At 46.2% G+C, this 24,548-nt stretch overlaps 1 protein-coding gene across 2 annotated transcripts in view; it reads left to right on the top strand.

Annotated features, from left to right (window-relative positions):
• The window catches only part of Galnt18 (polypeptide N-acetylgalactosaminyltransferase 18), a 368,839-nt gene that overhangs the window by 251,594 nt on the left and 92,697 nt on the right, over positions 1 to 24,548 (top strand). For both annotated transcript variants that reach the window (XM_008853482.2, XM_008853485.2), the window contains exons 4-6: positions 8,364 to 8,547; positions 10,225 to 10,422; positions 15,491 to 15,605. In XM_008853482.2, coding sequence (XP_008851704.1) covers positions 8,364 to 8,547; positions 10,225 to 10,422; positions 15,491 to 15,605 — 497 coding nt within the window. The remainder of the gene's footprint in view (positions 1 to 8,363; positions 8,548 to 10,224; positions 10,423 to 15,490; positions 15,606 to 24,548) is intronic.

Here is a 24,548-nt window from a genome sequence, read left to right as displayed (position 1 = left end):
GGCTGACTTACAGTTGGGGGAAACCTTACCTCTTCCCACAGGGGATGGAGAGGGGCTCGGAGCCTCTCTGGACACTCTGGAGCTTGAGGCTGGTAGTCACTCCCCATTGGTTGTATGGAGCATGTGTTTCTAATCCCCAATGTCTCTGTCCCAATAGGAAACAGTCCCCTTCTTTACTCCCACTGCAGACTGGGAGAGCTGCAGGCAAGGGAAGGCTTCCTGTGCTGGCTCAGGTGAGGTGAGAAGAGAGCTCCAGGGAGAGGGAAGTTAGTACAAAGGCACTATGGCTGGGATGCTTGGGAACACCAGCAGAGAGGCTTGAAGAGGAGGCTGAGAGTAAGCAGCACCCAGGACCTTTGACCTGGCAGACCATGACCAATGGCAGGATCTAGGAGGAGATCAGGAAATAAGAGGTGGAGAACGGGGGCAGCTTGGAACTACTTCTGTGACTACATCACCTAGAGAGCTCTCAGAAGCATGGGAGTCAGTATCTGACATCCAAAACTCTAGGAATCTCAGAACCATGAGATTCTGAACTGAGAATCCTAAACTTTTGGGCTCTTAGTCAGGAGATTAGAAGATCAAGTTTCTGAGCTGGAAAACACTCTAAAACTGCCCCCAAAAGAAGCCTAAACTGCAGCGGGGCATAGTGGCACATGCCTTTCTTCCTACCACTTGGGAGACAGAAGCAGGCGGATCTCTGTGAGTTCAAGGCCAACCTGGTCAACATAGTGAGTTCTAGGCCAGCTGGGGCTACAGGGAGACCCTGTCTCAAAAAGACCAAAAAAAAAAAAAAAAAAAAAAAATCTAAGCTGCATAAAAAAAGAAGTCAGTAGGTCAACACCAAAAGCCAAGTTGGCCTCTGGCTTACTTGCCTGACTGGACCTTCCCAGGTGCCACACATACGGGTAGGAGACTTGGGCAGACCCTTCCGGAATCTTTGGATAACCCCTCTGTCTGCCCTCAGCTTGGATAAAGTCTGCATTTGATGGGTCTCCACCATCCTCTAGGTGATGAGCTCGAGTCATACTCTCCCTGGCTCATGGGAAAGACCCCACTCAGGCCCCAAAGCGAGGTTCACCAGGGCTGGAGTTGTGCCCACTCCTGCCTGGAGGGGGCTGTCATCAGTCACCCACTGGGATGCTTTTAAGAAGTTCTGTGGTTCCTGCTGAAATCCACCAGAGCAGGAGTCTTTCAAGCCTTCAATCAACTCCCCAACATCTGGGACACTGTTCCACCTTCAGGTAATAGGGCTTCCTCCTCGAGGCCCCAGGGAGTACAAAGGCCAGCTGGCCCCTCTCCAAGGTCACCGAGCGAGAGAGATGGCTGATCTGTCAGTTCATTATTCTCCTTTTTCATTTACTCAGTTACTCAAGATGGATGAACGGACAGCCACAGAATCCTGACCCCAAGGAAGAGCTGTGGTTGGGGCTCAGAATGCGAGAATGGGATGGCTGAGGGGTAGAAAGGAAGATGGCACAGTCTTCAGAGTTAAGCAGATCTGAGCTGGAATCCCTGCCCTTGCCTTCTCTCCTGATAATTAAAGTTCTTGATTCTGGTCTCTGGAGCCAGGTTGCCCAGGTTTCTGTCACTTGTTGGGCTGTGATATTGAGCCAGTCAACCTTCGAAGCTCTCCGTGCTCCAACAATGCATATGGGGTGGGTGATAGTGCTCCCTGCAAACATGTTAAAAGGATAAAGATAAAGATTAATTTTGGAGAGAGAGAGAGAGAGAGAGAGAGAGAGAGAGAGAGAGAGAGAGATTGAGAGAGAAAGAGGTGTTTTATTAGAGCCGAATACATCCCTGACTGGTAAGGAACATTTGCATGTCCTTTCATCTGTAGGTACCGTCATAAGTCAATTTCAACTACTTTGTAGCAGGACACAGCATGTTGAAAAAAAACAAGCCACCATGTAGCAGATGAGATAGGATGAGTGGGGTTGAAAGCCCAGCTTTTATTAGAGTATCTATTTCTAGTGGATTTGGGGGTCCCTAGTGCACCATATGACACCATGGAATAGAACAAGAAACAAAGGGCTGGGCTCTTCAGTGCTACTTCTGGGACTTTCTGTCATTTGATCATACTGATGTGATGTTTGCAGCTCCCTAGGAAGATTATGACACTGTGTGCCTGGACCCTGTGGTCATATTTTATAGCCAATCTGCAGGGCTTCTTCTTGGAACGCTTCTCCAAGTCTTTACCATACACGGCCAGATCAGCCTTCTAAGTGAGGGGACTGTTTAAGGCCATTCCAAATCTTCCTCAGCATCAGCTGACTTTGAAGAAGTGTAGCTATTAAAGGAGCTGGATGGAAGTGAGCTAGAAGAATGGCCCAAGGAAGACATTTGTAAACTGCCAAGGAGGCTAAAGCTTGTCTGGAATCATCTCTTGGAGGAGAGTATGCATCAAGCTGGTCTGTTCTGGAATCCATGCTGCCCTGCCCTGGTCACCCTGGCTCATCAGCAAGGGGCCTCTGAGTCTAAAGTCCCCCTGCAGATGGTTCATAGAGGGTGGGGATAAATGGCACCTTCCATCTGCTTTCTTTAGCTCACCAGTGTTGAGGGATGATCCCCTAGCTTTGAGGATGACTGCATCCTTATGCACACAATCTCTCTCTTTTAAAATGTGTTGACATAGCATTTGCCCACAATGGTCCTAAATGGTGTTAGAAGACAGCCAGTTAATCTTCCATCTCAAGACCAACTACTACTCATTCTTAAAGGAATAAACAGAAATGTGCTGTGCTTTCAATCTTTAAATTACCATTATTTCATTACTCACCCTTACCAGTGGAGGTGAAGCGGGTGATAACACTCCAGTCCCAGGCAGCTAGTGGGTGGGGCAACTCTATGATTCTGGCTGGGGTTGGAAGGACAGCTTTGAGGTCCAGGAAGAGGGGTTACCAGGGGGAACCAAGACAGTGATCTACACCCAGGGCATCTGGGAAACTACCCAAAACATCTGAAAAGGGTAGACCCAAAGATAACTGTTATGACTGGATCTTCAGTGTCCCCTAAAAGCCCATGTGTTGGGCTTGGTCACCAGCCTGGGGTTCTATTAGGAGGTAGTGGAACCTTATAGGGATGTCCAACCTTTGGATATTTTTGGTTTTGTGTGTGTGTGTGTGTGTGTGTGTGTGTGTGTATGTGTGTGTGTGTTCATGTGGGGGGTACGTGTGTGTACAGGTGAGCATATGCATATATATGTATGCATGTGAAGGCCAGAGGATAATCTCAGTTGTTGTTTCATGGGTGACACTCACATAGTTTTGGGGGACAGGGTCTCTCACTGGCCTAGAACTCTCCAAGCAGGCTAGGCTGGTTGGCTAGTGAGATCCAGGGATCTACTTGTCTCTACCTTCCCAGTGCTGGGGCTAAAGCACACAGCATCATACCAGCCTTTTTATGTGGGTCCTAGGGATTGAATTCAGATCCTCATGATTGCAAGGTAAGTACTTTACCAACTAAGCCATCTCTTCAGTTTCCAAACCCAGGGGTCCCCCTTGTTGCCTCCTCCCATGGCAGAGAAACGGCAAGCAAGTACTCTGAGATTCTTGAAGAAGGGCAGCAACCCTTTTCACAAGGGCTGAGTGGTGCTACCACGTCTCTTCAAAATGAGGCGCTGCCAACGTGATAAGAAACAGTGCCTTTAAGAGATGATTAAGGGGCTGGAGAGTTGGCTTAGTGGTTAAGAGTACTTGCTGTTCTTCCAAAGGACCTGAGTTCAGTTCCTACCACCCATGTTGGGTACTCACAACGGCCTATAACTCAAAATCCAGGGAATCTAATGCCTTCTTTTGGACTCCATGGGCACCTGTATGCACATACACATTTATACACACAGAAAGACATACAAATAAATAACTTGTTTTTAAAGACAGGGATAATTAGGCATGCAAGCTCCATTCTTGTGAATGAGACTAAAGCTCTTATCAGAACAGCTTCAAAAACATTCCACCAGCTCTCCCTTTGTGTTGTGCCATTAAAGAACAGCAGCAAGTTTCCCGCCTGCCAGACACCAGATGCTGGTACTGTGGTCTTGGACTCTGCAGACCCCATAACCTTGAGGGAGTGAATCTCTATGCTTTATAAATATGACCCAATCTGTGTATTCTGTTAGAGCTGCTCGGAAAGGATTAGACATGGCTGTACCCCTGTGACTTGAAAACCTCCCCCAGGCTCCACCTTCTGATTCAGAGTTAGGATCTCAGCATGAATTGAGGAGGGGCATGAACATTTCAGTCCATTGCTAATTGTCTGACTCACACCTCCAGCCACAGCGGCCAGATCAGCACCCAGCACACAGGACATGCATAGTATTCACTGAATAAAGAATGGGCAGGTGCATTGGAAGCCTCTCCCTTTGGCCCTGCTTCTCCAAACCTGGAGTACACATGGGCAGTAATCCCCTGAGCACCTCTGAGCATCCAAAGACCTGGTCTGCTTTTCCATGGGCAGGCCTAGGCAAGTTCATCTGCAAAATGTCTGTTCATCTGCCTTCCAAACAGCAGAGCCACATGGGAACCAACTTCCTAATCTTTGGGTTTCCCTCACACTAGAGAACATGGTGTCAGTTGGTTGAGTGTTTAAACCAGATTAACAGTTGCAGGTGTGACTCCCTCCCCAACCCAGCCTTTGAGCTGTCACTTTCTGCTGGCTAGTGGTACCAGAGATACTGCAAGGGGCAGAGATGCAGGGAGGGGAGGAGCTCCATGGGGCCAGGCGGTAGGACTCCCCACTTCTTGGCATCTCAGTGTGAAGGAATGTGAGCAGCATTTAGCTAGCCCTGCAGGGATGCTCTACTTGGGGCCATGGAGAGTGGTCTGTGTCCTCTTGGGATATCATCAAGACAGCTTTGGGAGCCCTGGTTTATAGAAGTCTCTGAGAAGACAGCAGAGCAGGGATTTGTAAGCAGCAGATGAGGGCTTAAAGGCGCCACACAGGAGGATGCTTGGCCCCATGCAGGGTGCAAATCGTGTTTCTCTGTCAACACTGGCTGTGGACAACTCTTCATTCACTCTCAGCCTGACAAAGTCACAAGGAGCAGACCCCCTGCCTCCTGGCTTTGCAGCCATACAGCATTAAGCACAAAATTGAGCTAACCTTTTCTATCCAGTTTCACCTCTGTCCTGCCCTACTATGGCATTTTGTTAAGCATTATTTATAGTGTTTTTTAAAAATCTTTTTTTTTTTTTTCCAGCCAGGTCTGGTGGTTCAGGCCTATAAATTCCAACTACACAGAGACTGAGGCAGGGGGATCAGCAGTTCAAAACCACCCTGAGTAACTTAGTGAACCCCTGTCTCAAAATTAAGTATTCACACACATGTACACACACACACACACACACACGTATGAGTGTGGGGCTATAGCTCAGTGATAGGGTGCTTGCTTACCTAGCATGTGTGAGATCCTGGGTTCCTTTTTCCTATAACTGACATAGGAGAAAAAAGTAAAAATTTTTTAAAAACACAGTTTTTAAATCATAACTTGAAAATCAAAGTTTTAGGATAGTTGAGAACTAAAAATACTGCTCCAACTCTGGACAAATATTCCTATTTGTCCCTGAGCTTCCTAACAGCCTGAGCAAAAGGCAGATATGATCAGTCATGTGGTTGCATTTAGGTCTGAGGAAGAGACCATTTTTCTATTTTGTAGCTAGTTCTGAGAAGTACTTTAAATATATGAAATATTTAGCAGGATATATACATATATTTATATATACACCACAGGCAACATGTTAGAAAACAGTTTTTATGGAACCCTGGAAGTATCTGAGATTCTTCTTGCTTATTTGGCAATTGATAAAGTTGAAGAAAAACATGAAAATTGGATTAGGCAAAGATACCTCGCAAAGGCTGGAACAGTATCATCCAGGGCATTTTAAGTAGGTCAACCTCTCTTCTCCCCTTCCCTTCCACGCCCTTCCTTTCTTCTTTTCTTCTCTTCATTCCTTCCCTTCTTCCTCTCTTCCTGTTAACAGTTTCTCGCTAAGCTGAGGAAGCCTTCTGAATCCCAGCACATATTTGAACTATAGCTGATTATGGGCAGACTTGCTCACCAGCAGGCTTTTTCTCCTTCCCTGGTAACAGAGGCCAGGGGTACAGAGAAGACAGCATTTCCAGGAATGCAGACCTGTCCTACTTGCTGTGCTCATCTCAAATACCTCTTCTGTGTCTGATATCATTTCCTGCGTGCCAGTCTTAATCCAGCCCTCACCAGGTTAGAACAGTAGACACTGCAGCGTGTATCGACCCACCCCAGAAGTCAGTGACTGAAAAAGCAAAGGCTGATGATGCAGAATCCTGCAGTCAGGGCTTGGGTCTCTGGACAGCTTATCACTTGTGTCCGCTCAATGTGGGGTGATGGATTCAACTGGACCCCTCAGGCATTTGCAACAGCTCATGACTCCACTGGAGCTGGAGGAGCTGGATGGTTTTGCTCCCCTGTATGGACCTCTCAGCCTTGGGGAGGCTGCTCCAGTTTGCCTGCATAGGGCAGTCAGAGAGAGAAGGCAAAAGCTTCAGGTCCCTTAAGGTGGACGAAGGAAGTGGGAACTCCATGTGGGGAGATGGAGTACCTGGGGGCCACCCCATAGTCTGCTTCCATCAGTGCCTTAGAAACAGGGTCTAGTTAGTATCTGCTGATATGGGCCCTGTATTTCTCCAGCCACTGCCTGGACTGGAGAGTTGATACAGAACAAGCAAGCCATTAGAGGTATGTTTGAGCTAAGGTATTAACACTGTACATGCAAATTCCTTTCTACCTCAAGGAATATAGTAGTGCCCGTGTTCTTCCCCCATCCCTTATCAGATCTGTACTTGGAGATGGGTAATTGGCTCAAAATGTATCCTGTTCAACCTACTATGAAGTGTCCCAGCTGTGGCCTACCCTGCTGTGGAATCGTAATGAATCATAATCATAATGTGAAATCATAATCATACCTCTTGGGCTGAGGAGTCTCACCATGGTGTCAGAGAAGCAACATCTCATGCCAAGCCAGGTCCAGTGACAGCAGGCAGCCGCCCACTGGCCCCTGCTCCAGCACAGTGCCTGCCATCTACCTCCCAGAGAGATGACTTGGACACAGCAAGTCCAGCTGAGGTCTTGGCTACTGGGGCTCCTCTGGGAGGTTGGAGGACCAATGAGGAGCCCTGGGAGGACCAGGCAGCTGAGCGGACAAGAAGAAGCCCAGTTTATTAGTTATTATTCTCACTGCTTTGACAAAATACCTGATAAGCAACAATTTAAGGGAAGAGAAGTTTATTTTGGCTTAGGGCTTGAGGGGATACAGTCCATTAGGGCAGGGACGTCACAGGGGTGGTGTCAGATGGCTCATTACATCCCATTAGCAGTCAGGAAGCACAGAGGCTGGAACCCGAATGGGCAGCTAGGGTCTCACCTCCTAAAGTTTCTGTAACCTCCAGGTGGAATTCAGTGTGGGCTGGTATGTGTCCTAGAGATAGGAGGAACCTCAGTGTCATCCAGGGGGTTTGTGCAATCCAGGGGTTTTGGCTCAGAAGTACAATGCATGCGGGGATCTTATTTATGGGCTGGAGGGAACAGAGAGGATTGTGGGAACAGCTGAGATGTGTAAGTGTCCTTTGCAATAGGGCTGGGCCACCTGCAGAGCCTAGGGGTCAGTACCTGAAGGGTGCAGTAGCCCCACGTGTGGCCCTAGCTGCTGTCATCCTCTGGGAAGTATGACCAGGGAAAAGGGTGTATACAAGGGTAAAGTAGAGAGTTGCTGCCAGCTAAGGACAGGGCTCCATGCCTGGAGGCAACAGAGTTGGAGCAGATGAAGAGACAGACGTCACTCTTCACAGACAGGATAGACCAACTGGGCAAAGGTAGGCAAAGGCAGCTTGATGTTGTTATGGGTTTCCTGGGATCCCCAAATAGTCCACTCTTAATAGTCCCCAGAACAGTGCTACCAGCTGGGGACCAAGTGTTCAAACACAGGTGCCTGTGGAGGGCATTTCGTATCATATTTCAAATAAGTTTGAAATATGATAACAACCCAGCCTGGTCACATCCACAGACTGATGGAAACCACTCTAGCTCTTATATGCTATAGAGCATTGATAAGTTCTCCGGAGCCCCCAGCTTCCCATTGGTTCCTATGACAATGAACCACACAACGTGTGTGAGTTCTGTGACCCATGCATGTTGCTGGGGCTTAGTAATACTATCTTCCCTTCTGTTTTCCCTCAGAGCTGAGCTGTGCTGACCACCATGGGGGTCCTGTGAAAACCTGAGAGTGGTGGGCCCACTCCCCTCCTTGGATGCTCATTTCAGCCTAGGACTGTGACTATTTGGGTAACCCCTGCCCCCATTCTGCTAAAAGACGTTTTTTTGCCAACAGAGGAACTCAAGGAAAAGCTGACAGAATACGTGGACAAGGTGAATGGCCAGAAGCCAGGCTTCATCAAAGTTGTGCGTCACAGCAAGCAGGAAGGCCTCATCCGCTCCAGGGTCAGTGGCTGGAGGGCGGCCACAGCCCCTGTGGTAGCACTGTTTGATGCCCATGTGGAATTCAATGTGGGCTGGTGAGTGCCTGGGAGACAGGAGGGGAATCTTAGTGTGATCCAGGGGGCTTTGGCTCAAAAGTGCTATGCATGCTAGAATCTTAATCATAGGCTGGAAGATAGGTAAAGTATTCCAGGGACAGCTGAGATATGGGTTGTATGAGTGACCCTTGTAACAGGGTTAAGCCAACTGGATGCTGGGATCTTGGTCATGGGTGGGTGGGAAGGGAAAGGATTGTGGGGACAGCTGAAATGTAAGAGCAATCCAGGAGAATCAGGGGTCAGCACCTAAAGGGTATGGTGGCCCCAGGTATGGCCCCAGTTGGTGTCAGCCTTTGAAAAGTGCAACCAGGGAGAGGAGTGTATACAAAGGGCACAGTATAGGGTTCCTGCCAGCTAAGGGTCCTGCCAGCTCCATCACCTGGAGGCATCAGATTTAGAACAGATAAGACACAGGGACCCCACCAAACAGATAGGGCAAGACCAGGTGGGCAGAGATAGGTAAAGGTGGATTGATATTGTCAAGATTTTCCTGGATCCCACAAATACCTGGTCAGAAGTGGCCCCTGGCTTCAGGTCTCCATCCCAGTGAAAGGTTTTAGCAGGCCTTCCTTTGTGGAGTCAGGTCTGCTAGGTGCTGGATGGGGTAAGGGAACTGACAGGAGGCCTCTGTAGCTATTCCTGAACCCTCATAGGTCACCTGATACTGGTGGTACCACTCACTGCATGAGGCTTCCCCTGGGCATAGGGGGGCACAGATGCTGGGGGTGACCATACCTAGCTGGGACAAGGAGTTTCCTGCCCTCTTTCCCAGTGTGCCTAGTGGCCTTGGCATCTGTCCCCCCCCCCCAGCTCCATGGTGCCAGTTTCTACCTCTAGAGAGCAGGGTGAAGAGGGCACGCTAGCAGGAAGGAGTGTTGGGGCTTACAGGCAGCCTGAGCTAGATCTCAGCATCACACACCCAAACGAAGGCTGCAGCACAGTCATTTTTTATCCTTGAAATCCCTGCTTGCCATTTGTGACTATTTAAAAAGCATTTCCTCAGGATTTATGGCCAGCCTAGGAAAGGGACACTTACTATTTCAAGCTGATTTGAATAAACAATTATGCACTGAATGTATTATTAATGAGAAGCTTATCCTTCCTGTCTGCAAGCATATTTTTCTCCCAGTGCCCAGGGGGCCTCCCAGTCCCTGGGGAAGCCTGGATGCCCCACCTCTCCTGAGGCAGAGCTGATAGCATCTTTGCCCGGCCCTACCAGCCTCTTCCACCAGATGAGCAAAATCAAAACCCAGGCTGAAAGTTTCCTCTGGAGCCTCAAATCTATTCCTTCATGTCCCTCTTTTTGTAAAGTCTTGATTTTTGTTGTGTGGGTGAAGAAAGGGAAAGGCACATAGGCTGGGTGAGACATCCTCAGACCAGCTTTGAACTCAACAAAGGAGCTTCTTGCCAACCCCCACGTCCTCAGTGCAAGGGACAGAGCTCCTGGGGAGGCAGAGCTTCTGAGGTGGGTTGGGTTTCTTTCCTCCTGCTGGTGGGAAACGGCCTTGGGGAGCTGCTAATCTCCATCTTGGAAGTGATCGAGCTCCTGGGGAGGCAGAGCTTCTGAGGTGGGTTGGGTTTCTTTCCTCCTGCCTTGGGGAGCTGCTAATCTCCATCTTGGAAGTGATCATCCCTCTCTTCCTCACTCCTGCTCAGGGCTGAGCCTGTCCTCACGCGTATAAAGGAGAACAGGAAACGGATCATCTCACCATCTTTCGATAACATCAAATACGACAACTTTGAGATAGAAGAATACCCGCTGGCCGCCCAAGGCTTCGACTGGGAGCTGTGGTGCCGGTACCTAAATCCACCCAAGGCCTGGTGGAAGCTGGAGAACTCCACAGCCCCGATCAGGTAATCACCCTTCCCCGTGGGTCTCTCGGCTTTCCTCCTTGTCTCTAGACTCCAGCCCCAGAGAAAGGGAAGGGAGGGTAGAAAAGACTTGCAGTGGGATTGATCTACAGTTCCCACTCAAAAGCTCTCATGATCCCTTCAAAGAGCCACCAGAGCACCCAGAACTTAAGGCACAGCCTCAAAGTTATGAAGGGGAGGGGAGGGGAGGGAAGGGGGGGAGGAAAGGGGAGGGAAGGAAGGAGAAAGGGAGGAAGGAAGGGGGGGGAGAGAGAGATTTATGTGTATGTGGTGTATGTGTATGTCTGTGTATGTGTGCACATAAGCATGTAGATCCTTGGAGCTGGAGGTACAGGCAGTTGTGAGTCACCAATATAGGTGCTGGGAACTGAGCTCAGGTGCCCTAGAAAAGCAGCAAACTTTCTTAACCACTGAGCATTCTCTCCAACCCCAGAGTCACTCATCTCCATGGGATATCCATCAGGTTTCAAGTGCTGTGCTTGATTCCTCCTGGAATCAATTGTAGACAGACCACATCATTCGGGTTATTCTGCCACACATGTGAAAACCATGTAGCAGGCAGGGGAAGTGGAGATCCTTTGCCAACAGATAGTGTTTGAACTCCTTGTTAAGGGTCCATAGGAGATGACTAGATTGAGAATGGACATTCATAGGTGAAGCTCATGGTCACAGAGGTTCAAAGGGACTGGATGGAGGAACGTGATCTGGGCAGCCCCAGGAATGGGGTCAGCAGGGTAGTTTTTGAGTTTTATCATGTAGCACTTAGGCAAATATTGGCGTCCAACTGTATTTGAAAGACCCCAAAGTCCTCCTGCCTTTGATGCTGTCTTCCAAGACTCCTGAATGACTCCCCTCTGCCAATTCTGGATGTCTGCAGTAGACCAGCCTTGTTTCTGTCTGTTGATGGCAGGGTAGATGTAGGGGGTCAACTCAGAACAAAGAGAGATTAGAACCCAATCTTGCTTTGACTTGCAAGAGAGAGAAAGATTGTGAAAATTTTAATTGAAAGAGTCAAGATCACGATTTTTATAGCTAGAAGAAAAAAATATATATTCATATAGAAAATAAAATGGAAGAGAAATCAAATAACTTTCCTGTGGTTACTTACACTACTTTCTTAGTCTGTCTTATGTTGCTATAACAAAATACCCAAGGATAGGTAATTTGTGAAAAAATGAGGTTTATTTAGCTCACACAGTACTGGAGGTTGAAGGTCTGAGATTGGAGAACCCCACCTGGCCAGCATCTGGTGAAGGCCTTTAAGGCAGATGACATCACATGGCAGGAGTAGAAATGAAAAAGCCACACAGAGAGGTTCGATTTATGAGGGGGCCTAACTGGTGGCCCTGGGCTGCATGTGTCTCAGGTAGCATTGAATGTAGCCACACACAGTTGTAGATGGTAGGGCCATTCCACAATATCAAAAGAGTGGATGCGTCTGTCAACAACTGGTCTGAGAACTCATTAATCAGAACTGCATTAATCCCTTCTGAGTGTGGTGCTCCCATGACCCACTCAGCGTCCACCAGGCTCCACCTCTTCAAGATCCACCACCTCTCCATACTGCAGCGCTGGAGACCAGCTTCCAGCACACGAACTCTGGGAGGGGATATGCTCAAACCACAGCAGTTGCCTATGTAATTGTGTGCTATTAGTTTGTAGGAAGTCTGCTCTATGCTAGGGTCTTTTACATACACGGACTATTAGATCCTTATTATAACCTGATGTCAACCAATTATGCCATCTGTGTTTAACAAGATGAACACAAGACTGAGAGCTAGGCTCTGTGGCATGTTGCCACCCCAGCTTGACAACTGTCGAGTTCAAACTGGTGTGGCCCATATCTGCCTCAGTCTGAGGGAAATGTGCTGCCATGCCATGGGCATACTTGCAGAAGACAGTGTTGTTTGACTGTCTCTGTTCTGTTCCTCACTGGATGTGTCAGACTAGTCCTAATAGACAAAGGAACTCTTTAGATCTTTGCCAGCAGACATCATCTCAGCCACTATTTTCACATCGTTGCTCAATTTTTATCAGGAATTTGGGTGAGAGGAGTTCTATTTTGGAATCTCTTTGGATCATTTCTGGTTTATTCCTAGATGGAGAATATGCCTGTTGAGACTGTGATTTACACAAATACATCTTAAGCATTCCAGCTCCCTCATGTGTGGAGCTGTGTTTCAGTGTCCTGCCCACGTGTGCACTATAAACCAAACCCACCAGTTACTTCTGCTGTATCATGAAATAACTTTTTGAGGGGGGGGGTCTTTTTGAGACAGGGTCTCCCTGTAGCCCCAGCTGTCTTGGAACTCACTAGGTAGACCAGGCTGGCCTTGAACTCACAGAGATCCACTTGCCTCTGCCTCCCAAGTGCTGAGATTAAAGGTGTGTGCCAACATGCCCAGCCTGAGATAACCTTTTTAAAGGTGGTTGTTCACTGGGTCCCCAAGATCTCCAGCTGACCCCTTTAAGAAGATCCACATGAGAAATTTCTCTCAAGTCAAATACTAGTCAAAGAAAGCTTGCTACCCACAAGAAATCAATCAGGATGGCATTTCCTCCTGAGAATTATAAATTTTATTTCTAAGAATGTATATGTTCCCTTTCACCTTGCCCAACAAGAAGTTCAGAGCCACACCTTTGGACCCAGTTTAAGAACCATGATGGATGGTTGGAGAAATGGCTCAGTAGTTAAGAGCACTTGCTACTGTTCCAGAGGACCAGAGTTTTCTTCCCAGCACCCACATAGGGCAGCTCACAGTCACTTGGTACTCCAGCTCCAAGGAATTTGACGCCCTCGTCTGGTCTCTCTGGGAACTGCACTCGCATGGCAAACACACACACACACACACATGCACAAATTCACATAAATAAAATCTTTTTTTAAAGAACTATGCTAGAGAGCCTTAGTCTGTATTTGCCTTCTAACTGGCCCCCAGGCTGTTGTAATCTTTAGATCTTTCTAGACAATAGTTATGTTTTCCAGTGTATTTTATGTTTCCTTATAAGCTGTGTCTAATCCTTTGAGGATGGAGGGTGTTTATCATAACACAGCTTTATGCCCTAGCTAGTTAGTAAATGACAGACCAACTGATATATCTGTGCTCATTGGAGCCACTGTCCTGGGTTCTGTGCCCTCCCTATCTGCATGTGGAAGCTGGAGGATGATCCCTTCCCACGTGCTCTACGAGGCCCCAATCACACCCAGTACTCAGAAGCACAAAGGAAAAGGCTGAGATCACACTATGCCTGACAAATGTTTTCAACCATCCTGTATTTAGGAAGGAAATCCTCTGAGCTGATCTTTCTGTGATCTTCTGAGAGCTGGCTATGTCCAGAGCTTTCAAGCACTTTATCATGTTTAGGAGTCCTCCGGAGGTTAGCACTGATCTGATGTTGTAGGTATCCATGGTTTGTGTTTCGGATTTAGTGGCTCAGAGAGGTTATGGAGCTCTCAGAGACACCCAGCCAGAGAGCAGAGAGCAGTCATCCCCATAGGGCTCATCTCTAAGGCCTGGACCAGTATCCTCCCAAGGACAGGTCTGTTTGCATGTAGCTGACTGACAGTTTGCTCACCCCTAAGAGCCCTTCATTTCTCTCCACCAAATCCCCCAGCCTGGGCTCATGGCCTAACAGGCTAGGGCTAGAAAGAGGAGCAGAGTGCAGGATAATGCAGCATTTGTTCCCCGCAGAGCAGCAGCCCCTGCCATCCTGCTGATCCCCAACCCCCGCTGGGAGCCATTCTGTGTGAAGCCTTGAGCAGGGGAGCTAGTAAGCCCAGTGCACAGCCCCTTTCCACTGCAGTGCTGCTCCAGCGTGAGACCATAGCTGAACCTGGGTCCAGGTGTCTGCCTTAAGCCCTGCCTGCACTCTCCTGATGGTGTCCCACAAATAGAGGAGGTTAGTTTCTCAGCACCAAATGCCAAGCTCTTCTGAAGGCAGGGCCGCTGTCTGGAGATGTGGCTCAGTGGTTAAGTGTTTGTTTAGTAAGCTCAAGGCCCTGGGTTTGATCTCCAGAACCATACAAGAATGATAAATACATAAAGGAGCTTCCCAGAAACAGCATTTTCCCTGTGTGCCCCACACCTTACATTGCTGAGTTCCTCTGGCCCTCCAGCAGGCAGATCAGGAAGTCCACTGGCAACCAGGTTCCTCCCTCTGCCCCTTGTACTTTATCTCTTTCCAAATTCTGCCAAATCTTTATCATCTTTTACCTGGCTACAGATGCCAATTTCCCAGAAGTTTCCCCACCCCACCCCCCATCTCCTCCAGTCAGTCACCCCACAGCTATCTGAGTATGCTTTTTATTTTCCTTTCAATGAACCAAAAGTCTCTCATGTAGCCCAGGCTGATCTGGGACGCACTGTTATATAACTAACAATGACCTTAAATTTTTTATTTTCCTCTCTCCATATCACAGTGCTAGGATTAGAGGTGTAAGTCACCATGCCTGGTTTCTGTGATGCTGGAAATTGAGCCCCGAGCTTCATACATGCTAGGCAACAGTCTACTATGTCCCAGCCAGCCTTAGAATTCTTTTTAAAACATACCCATTCATACCACTGTTCTACTTAAAATTCTTTAGAGATATCCCTGTACCTACAGATAAAATCTATAAATTATTTACTGTGCTACCCAAAGTCCTCTACAACCTGGTTCCCACTCATCTTAGTGAGCCAAGGCTGACATGCTCAAGAGCCTCCATTAGGAATCAAGGGAAAGTTGGACCTATTGTCCAGGCAAAAGCAGTCTCTGGTTATGTGGCTCAAAGTTCAGAGTCAGGCCAGCTAGAGGTACAAACAAGCAGTCTACATATATGTGGTAAATGGCACGTCACTGGGCTACCTCGCTGACAAGCGTGGCAGGGAACAATGATTGGCCTCAGAACAGGAGCCATCTGCCCCATGCCTTGAACAGCTTCCTTGGAGGGGCTGGGTGAGGGTGCACCTCTAGACCACCCTAAGAACAGGCCCCACTGGGCCAGGTTCTTCCTCCTCGGGTGACTCTCAGCCTAGCCTCCGCTCACAGCTGGCCCTCTCCCACCCTATAGGAGCCCTGCTCTCATCGGCTGCTTCATTGTGGACCGGCAGTACTTCCAGGAGATCGGCCTGCTGGATGAAGGCATGGAGGTCTATGGAGGCGAGAATGTGGAGCTCGGGATCAGGGTGAGTGGGGTTTCAGACCTTGGGTTGAGCTCAGCACCCACAAGGGTGAGTGAGTCTAGGGGTATAGTGTTGATGAATCTTCTGTTCAGTAGAAAAGGGGCTCAAAGTTGAGGGCCACACACTGACTCCAAATATCCAGACCCTAGCACTGGTGCATGTGTGTGGCTGGGGTCAGGGACAGGGAGACTCAGAATAGAACCTCAGGAATTATCATAGAGAACTTCCAAGCTTGCTAGCCTGGAGGTGACACATGGGAGACCCGAGCTCCCAACTCAGCTTTTTTGTTAAGACTAAACAAGCCTGTTGGGATGAGCGACAGCAGGCATCCAGGGGTGGTTGGATAAGAGAGTCCCTCAAAATCACTTCCCGTAGATACTCTGTCTTCTTCATAGTGTCCTGTAGAACATTCCCAAAGATGGCTACAAGATCTCTAACAGGAAATAAACAAATTTGTGGGATACAAACAGAAACCTGCCCTCTCATTCTATGCTGCTTTCAGACCCTACCTAGTGCTGGCCAGACCCACAGGCGTACTCCTATGTCGGTCCAACTGTCCTCCCCTTGGTGATCTTCACCAGCCCATCTCCCTTAGAGGGGACCTTATACCTCCAAGTGTTGGAGGCTTTTGTCAGATTGCTCCCCACACTAGCCTCTTTATACCTCAAGCAGCCTAGCCTGGTTTCTACTAGTCCACCCGTGATCCTTTGGCCATAGTACTTGCATCTGGTTACTCTAGGTCAGGACCTTCAGTTCCCAGCCAAGACCCCCACACTCCTCTCACCTTTAGCCTCCTTCCACTTCCCACTCCACAGAGCAAACAGCCCTTGCCATAACCGAGCAGAGGAAACTAGGTGCCTACAGTAAGCATCCCATAACACAGAAGGATCCATATGTGCTATGGCCCAATTCACCCCCAGACTTAATATGGGGCTTTGAGGACTGGCTTTAGTCCAGCCTGTCTGAACCTGAGCTTAGAAAACACTTCCAGACACCTGTATTCACTGAAGCTCTAAGCAATTGCTTTGGAGGCAGTGAGAATGCACAGGCTGAAGGGGAGCTAATGTATTCATAGAGGACGAGGACGGTGCCTGCATAATCACCCTCATTTCTCCAGCTCTCCCTGCACCGGTCATTTATTCGCCGCCTGCGTCCTCACCATCTCATTTCAGCACTGCTCCTGGATAAATGCTTGCCCCCCAACACAATCTGCTTCACCAGGAGCCGCTGTCAGGAATCGGCTGAGCGGGCAGCACCGCCCCCGGTCACTTGTGTTCTCTGGGTAAAAATGTCCAGAAATAAGGAAAGGAATTAGATTTGTGAACTCTGCCTCCAACATATGTGTGAGTCAGTCGCAGGGTGGTGGTGATGTCTGGCTTTTCCTTCCTTAAATCATAAAGCTATTTTGGAGTGTGGGCCTGGGTGAGGCTCTTGGATGTGTGTTAAAATATCTTTGGGTAGTTTTGTGTTCAGGGTTTCAAATACAGTCTAAAATATTGTCAGGCTTTGTTTTCCCTCCATCTCTTCCCTCCCACTTGACAGAGATAAAGTGCCATTGACGTCAAAGGAAAGGTAGCTTTTAAAGCAAGGGCCCAGCCCCTGTTAGCTGACAGAACTTAGTACACAGGAAGGACCAGTTCATTTGTATTCCAGTTCCTCCCTGAAGGGATGCAGAGTAGCTGGTCATTTCCCAACAAGATAGTCTCAAGTGTGGTGAACACTGTTTTCCTTTGTGTTTTATGAGTTAGCATCTCAGTGCCTCAGTTTCCTCCCCTACAAAATAGTTGTTTTTTTTTCTAATTGCCCCTGCAGGTTGTATGAAAAAACTGAACGATATTACTTGTCTCCTGAAGACCTTGCTTATCTAGCAGCATCTTAGGCAGACTCCTTACCTATTTTGGAACAGGGAAATAAAATTAGTCGCATATACTGAATACCTGCTGTATACTGGGGCTCTTGCTAGGCATTTTTTCTCTCGAGAAAGAGAGAGAGAGAGAGAGAGAGAGAGAGAGAGAGAATGAGAAAGGAGTATTGTGCTGAGAGAGAGAGAGAGAGAGAGAGAGAGAGAGAGAGAGAGAATGAGAAAGGAGTATTGTGCATGTGGGTATTTTATATGTGGGGTTTTTTTGGGTTTTTTTGCACATGTATGTTTGTGCACATAGAAGTCTGAGGTGAATGTCAGGAATCATCCTCAATTGCTCGTCCACCTTAGTCATTGAGTCAGGTTTCTCAATCAAACCTAGAGCTCACTGATATGGCTCCTCTGGCTAGCCAGCTTGCTCTGAGGATCCTGTACCTCCACCTTCTCAGGCTGGGATTACAATTGGGCCTGTATGCCCACCCAGCATTTAAGTGGGTTCTGGGGGTCTAAACTCTGGCCCTCATGCTAGTGCAGCAGGCATTTTAATGTTTGAACCCTCTCCCCAGCCTCTAGACATTAAAAAAAATACCATCTATCCATAGGACACCCTAAAATAGATATTATGATGATCCCCCCACCCCTTTATCAGTTGAGGAAACTGAAATTAAAAGCTTACATGTGTTCCCAATGTCATGTGATTTATAAAATACAGAGAAAACATTCAACTCCAGATCTTTATGGCTCAACAGATACATTACAGCAATCAACTCTGGGATCAAAATCCTATGAGAATTCCCCGACCAAAAAATATTACAACGTTCATGCAGTACTTTCTTTCTCCTTTAGACACAGTCTTGCCTATTGAGTCTCCATTTAAAGCCTTGATGCTATTTTGCACTCAATTCTAATAAGCTTTTTTTCCCTAGTTACTGAGTCCACAAGGCACTGGAGAAAGGGCAGGGTCTGTTATGGCAGCATGAAACAGGGAAATAAGAGGTGACATCGAACAGAACACTTCATGACTCTAGAAGTTTCCAAACATAAAATTGTGTTCAGGAGCTGGCAAGGAAGTAAGAAGTGGTTAGAAACTGCAATGGACTGGATTGAATCTCTCCCAAAATCTGTGAAATCCAGACTTCTGTACCTGCGGATGTGATCTTATTTGGAAATAAAGTCTTTGCAGGTGTAATCAGGATACAATGAAGTCACACTGGATCAGGTTGGGTACTAATCTAATATGGCTGGTGTTCTTATAAGAAGTGGAAATCAATGCTGAAGAAATGGCTCAGTGGTTAAGAGCACTGACTATTCTTGCAGAGGACCCAGGTTCAATTTCCAGTACCCACATGGTGGCTAACAACCTTCCATAATTCCAGTTCCAGAGAATCCAGTGCCTTCTTCTGAGCTCTGCAAGCACTGCATGACATGGGTGCACCTACATTCAGGCAATACACTCATACACATAAAATAAGAATAATAAATAAAATGTTTTTTAAAAGGAGGGCTGGAGGGATAACACAGCTGTTAAAGGCTAACAACCAAAACGTTAAACAGAAGAGGAAATTAGGACAGACGGACATGGAAAAAGCCACATGAAGCTAGAGGCAGAAGTTGGAGTCGTGATGCCACAAGTCAAAGATGACCTAGGGCTGGAAAAGGCCATCAAGGACCCCTACATAGAAGCTCTGAAGGGAACATGGCCCTTCAACACCTTACCTTGATTCCTGCTTCTAACCCCCAGAGCTGTAAGTGAATACGTTTCTGTCAGTATAGTGATCTCATGTGATAGGTTCCCAAAACAACAAAAGAAAACAAATAGGGGCTGGAGAGATGGCTCAAGGTTAAGAGCACTGACTGCTCTTGCAGAGGATCTGGGTTCAATTCCCAGCACCCACGTGGCAGCTATGAACCATCCTTAACTCCAGTTCCAGGGGAATCTGATGCCCTTTTCTGACCCCCGCGGCATTGCAGGACACAGGTGCACTCACATACATGCAGGCAATACACTCATACACATAAAATAAAAATAATAAATAAAATATGTTTTAAAAAGAAAGAAAACAAATAGAGACCAAAAATTCAGACAAGGGTGTTGTATCTGAAGAAACCAGTGCCTTTGCCTTCCTCCCTCTCAACTGCACACAATAGGCTTACTTTACCTCCTGCAGAGCTAGGATCCCAAAGGCCTGTTTTCTCAACATAAAGTATGAATTACCTCTGAAAAATAGCCCATTTAACCCCAACCACAAAAATGCCCACAGCTAGAGTTCCATGGAATATGAAATAACACTTTTTAAAACATCACAAAAAGAAATAAGAGAAAAAGAAAGTCCCAAACTGCAGTGCTGAAAAAGATGAACAGCAAGTTCGATCAGAAAACCTCCAGCTATTGAATGGATCAGACACGGGCTATAAAATATGTTGCACAATGATTTATTTGCCTATTTATTTATTGTGTGTATTGTATGAGTGTGATGTATATGTGTGGTATATATGCACCTGTGTGTGTGGGTGTCCACACATGCACATGCATGAGGGCAGAAGACGACACCTAGTGTCCTGTTTTTAACTCTTCCCCTATTCCCTTGAGACAGCACCTCTAGAACTACAGTGGCAGCTAGCAAACCCCAGTGATCCCCCCTGCACCCCATGATGTGCACGTGGCCATGCCCAAATTTTTACACAGATGCTGGGATCTAAACTCAGTTCCTCATACTTGTGCAGAAAGTCTTCTTACCCACTGAGCCATCTCTCTAGCCCTTAATGAGGCATTTAAATAAACAAAAGAGATTGAAAACATGAGTAAGAAAAGGCTGTGCAAATAACTTCTGTTTATTTTTTTTCCTGTCATGGTAACAAAAGTCTGAGAACAATGTAAAGGATGAAAGGTTTCATTTCAGCTCACAGTTTCAGATGTTTGGGTTCATGGTTTCTTGGCTCCATCATTCCTGGACCCATGTTGAGGCACAGTATTCTGGTGATGAGTCCTGCAGAGAGCACATGGTGAAGGAGAGCTATTGCAGAAGTTACCTTTTCGTTCCTATGTCAATCAGTAAATTAAGAGAGAAGGTTTTAGTTCAGCTTACAGTTCAAAGGGATACACTCCATCTCCATCATGGAGGGCAAGTCATGGAGACTGGTCACAATGCATCCACAGTCAGGAAGGAGATGAATCCTGGTGCTCAGCTTGCTTTCTTCTTTTTATGCAGTTCAGGACCCCAGCCTATGGAACGATGCTGCTCCCTGTAGGGTGGGTCTTCCTACCCCAGTTAACCTTATCTAGATCATCCCTCATAGACATGCCCAGAGCCTTATGATTCTAGACCTCTCAAGCTGATAGTATTACCCATCAGAGTTAATTACTTCTCAGTGGCCAAGAAGCCAAGAAAGGGAGAGAGATCAAGGGGCCAAGGACAAGATATGCTTTCAAATGCACAGCCTCCATGACCCACTTTCCCAAACTAAGCCCACCTCCTACTATCCCATTCAGCAATGAACTGAACAATGAATTTATCTATTGATGGGTTAGTATCCTCATGATCCAGTCACCTTTCAACAGTGCCACCAACCTAGAACCAAGTCTTCAATATATAAACCTTTGGGAACATTTTATATCCAAACCATAACATTTAGTTTTATTGGAATAAAATTTCAAATGTGAAAAATATAAAAATGAAACTAAAAGTTCAATGGAAGGGTTGAACAAATACACAAACATTAATAAAGTAATAAAATGAACGAACTAGACATAGATCTAAAAGAATTCAAAATCAGCCCAGAAAGATAAGGGAAAAGAAGGTGGGGTAGAGACTGAAGTAGAATAGAGGGTATTGTTTTAGTTTGCTTTCTGTTGTATGATAAAACACCATGCCCAAAAAAAACTTGGAGAGGAAAGTATTTACTTTAACTTATAATCAGGTCATAGTCCATCGCTGAGGAAAGTCAAGGTAGAACTCAAGGCAAGAACCTGGATGCAGGAGCTGACTCACAGACCATGGGGGACCACTGCTTACTGACTTGCTTCTCTGGCCTATGCTCAGCCTGCTTCCTTCCTTCTTTCCTTCCTTCCTTCCTTCCTTCCTTCCTTCCTTCCTTCCTTAGGGAAGATCTAACTAGCTTGGCCGAGTAGGTAGAAGAATGTAATTGGTATATCTCTTTTTCCTTCCTTCCTTAATTGAATTTTTGTGATTTTTCATACAATATAGTTTGATGGTATTTAGATCAAATATAACTATTTGATTCACCTATTTGAATCTCCCTCTACTGCCCCCCACACAATTTAATTCTAGATCTGTCAAGCTGATAGTATTACCCACCAGAGCTCTCCTATGTATATAGTAATATGGCCTATAGAGTATGATTTGTGTTCCCCAATATCCTTCAGTGTGGATCCATCTGCTGGGCCCACCCAGAGTCCCAACCCTGCAAGACACTGTCTTTCCCCTCCTAGAAGCCATCAGTTGTCAAAAGTTCCTTAGGTTGTGTTGGAATTTCTTACTGCCCCATGTCTATGCTGGGGTTCTGTTTGATTTGAGCTTGCATGGGACTTGTGCATGCCGTCACCATTGCTGTGAGTCCATATGAATAAATGACAAGCTATTTGAAGGACTCTGTTTCCCTGTTGTCATCCACCCCCTCTGGCTCTTACAATCTTTCCACCACCTCTTCCACAATGATCCCTGAGCCTTGGGAGACAGAAGTTTGAAATAGGTGTCCTATTCAGGTATAAGTACTCTGTGGTACATTAGCTAATTGTGGGTCTGTATATTAATGACCATCTGCTGCACAAGTAAACTACTCTGGTGAGAGTTAAGAGATACACTCATCCTAAGTGCAGGGGTAGCATTGAAGATGTGTCACTTAAGGTTAAGCATCTCACAGACACCTGTTCTCTGCCTTTGACCAGTTCTGAAACTCTGCAACAGTCTCTATCTGTTGTAAAAAGAAACTTCATTGATGAGAAGCGAAGAGTACATTTGTCTGTAAATATGAGAATGCATATTTAAAATAAAGTAAGAAATCGCATCGGTTTAGGGATGTGGCAAAAGTAGGTTTTTCCCTAGGATTTATGACCCTTCCAGTCATGTGTATTTGGCTATGTTTACAGTACTACACATGAGTTCCCTCCCATTGAGTGGGTTTTAATTCCAATGGCTCAGCTGTTGATTACCCCAAAGATAAAAGTGCCACGACTGCACTAATAGTGATAGTTTCCAGCCTGCTTTCCAATACAACTTAGGACCATCTGCCCAGGGGTGGCACTGCACACAATGGACTGGGCCCTCCCACACCAATTAGCAATTAAGAAAGTGCCTTACAGACATGGCCACAAGCCAGTCCACTGGAGGAAATGCCTCAATTGTGGCTCCTTCTTCCCAGGTGTGTCAAGTTTCCAACGGCAGCTGTCCCATGCAAGCATAGAATCTCTTACAATTCCAAGTAGAGAGGATAAAAGGAAACAATTAGGCAAAGGCAATATTTAAGTAGATGATAGCTTAAGTTTTTCCAGGTTAGCATACCAATTCTTAGAAACGCAAATGAAGGCATCCATCCACACTTAGATGTATACAGTGAAACTGTGAACTTTCAAAGACAAGTAGAGCTCACAGCAGTAGCAGAAAAAAGGGAGATGCTCTAAAAACCAAAGGTAATTGGAAAAACAGGTGACTTCTCAACTACAGTAATAAAAGCCAAGAGGTTTATGGGATAACGTGTTTAGTGTGTGGAGAACATACTCTCCAGCTTGTAAGTATATACCCAAAATAATACCCTTCAAAAGCAAGGGTAAAATAAAAATACCTTTAGAGATCCTGAAAGATCCTCATTAGAATAAGTTAGAAAATAAATACGTTAGGGTAAGAAAAAATATCCCAGAAGGAAATCTGATATTAAAGAGTAATTAGCTCAACAATGGTAAATGTAAAGGTAAATCCAATGAAATACTGGATTGGGACACAAGAGCCATGCCTGAGGGGATATTAGAACTGTATGCATGGTAAGAAGTGCATATACCCTAGGACAGGGTGATTGGAATTGTTTAAAAATGCCTATTTTCTTGGTGATAGAAAGGATACTGGCTGACTTTAAAATTTAGCAATTTAAGTAAACAAGTTAAAATTTCTAGAGAGGACATGAAAAGCACAGAAATCAAAATATATAACTTCCAAAGCAGTGAATTTCAGGAAAGTCAGGACTGCACAGCAAGGCCCTGCCATATCATATACGTTACACTGTCAATCTTCATTCTCCTAATGGCACAATTTTCATTTGTATATAGAAAAGCCTGACAGAAGTACAAAGAGGCACAGCAACCCCAGTAGTTAGTAAGAAGATTGAATTAAATTTTCCAAATAATTGATAGACCAACATAACTCGTAGTTTGAATCTTAAGGGCATCTAAAAGTTACTGGATGCAAATTTTTTACCAGAACAAATGGAATATTCATGGCAGTTGACCACATCCTGGGGCATAAGACAAGATGCAACAAATTCCAAGGGATATGCATCATAGGAAGTGTGTTCTCATATTAAAATGGGATTAAGTTAGACATCTGTAACCAAAATTATACACAGAAACCACTTTTTTGAAAATTATGAAGCATGTATCTAAATATTCATAGTTCAAAGAACAAATTGTATCAGAAATTTGAAAATACTTTGAATTGAGTGGTAATAAATATATACAGTACATATTACATTGTGTGAAGTATAGATAAAGTTGTGCTAAGAGAAACTAATATCTCATTCTTACATTAGAAATAAGAGTTGAGAGCTGGGTGTGGTGGTGCACACCTTTAGTTCCAGCACTCAGGAGGCAGAAGCAGGGAGATCTGTGAGATTGAGGCCAACCTGGTCTACACAGCAAATTCCATGTCAGCTGGGGCAACAGGCAGATGCTGAATCAAAAAACTTAATGAAGGGGCTGGGGAGATGGCTCGACGGTTAAGAGCACTGACTTAGCCTGTTGCAGAGGACCCGGGTTCAATTCCCAGCACCCACATGGCGGCTACAAACCATTCTTAACTCCAGTTCTAGGGGAATCTGAAACCCTCTTCTGACCTCTGCGGCATTGCATGACACAGGTG

This window comes from Nannospalax galili, unplaced genomic scaffold, assembly GCF_000622305.1.
Source record: "Nannospalax galili isolate Female #2095 unplaced genomic scaffold, S.galili_v1.0 scaffold44, whole genome shotgun sequence".
Classification (NCBI taxonomy): Eukaryota; Metazoa; Chordata; class Mammalia; order Rodentia; family Spalacidae; genus Nannospalax; species Nannospalax galili.
The sequence above is the reverse complement of the archived record's forward strand: the minus strand, read 5'-3'. Positions and strand labels throughout refer to the sequence as shown.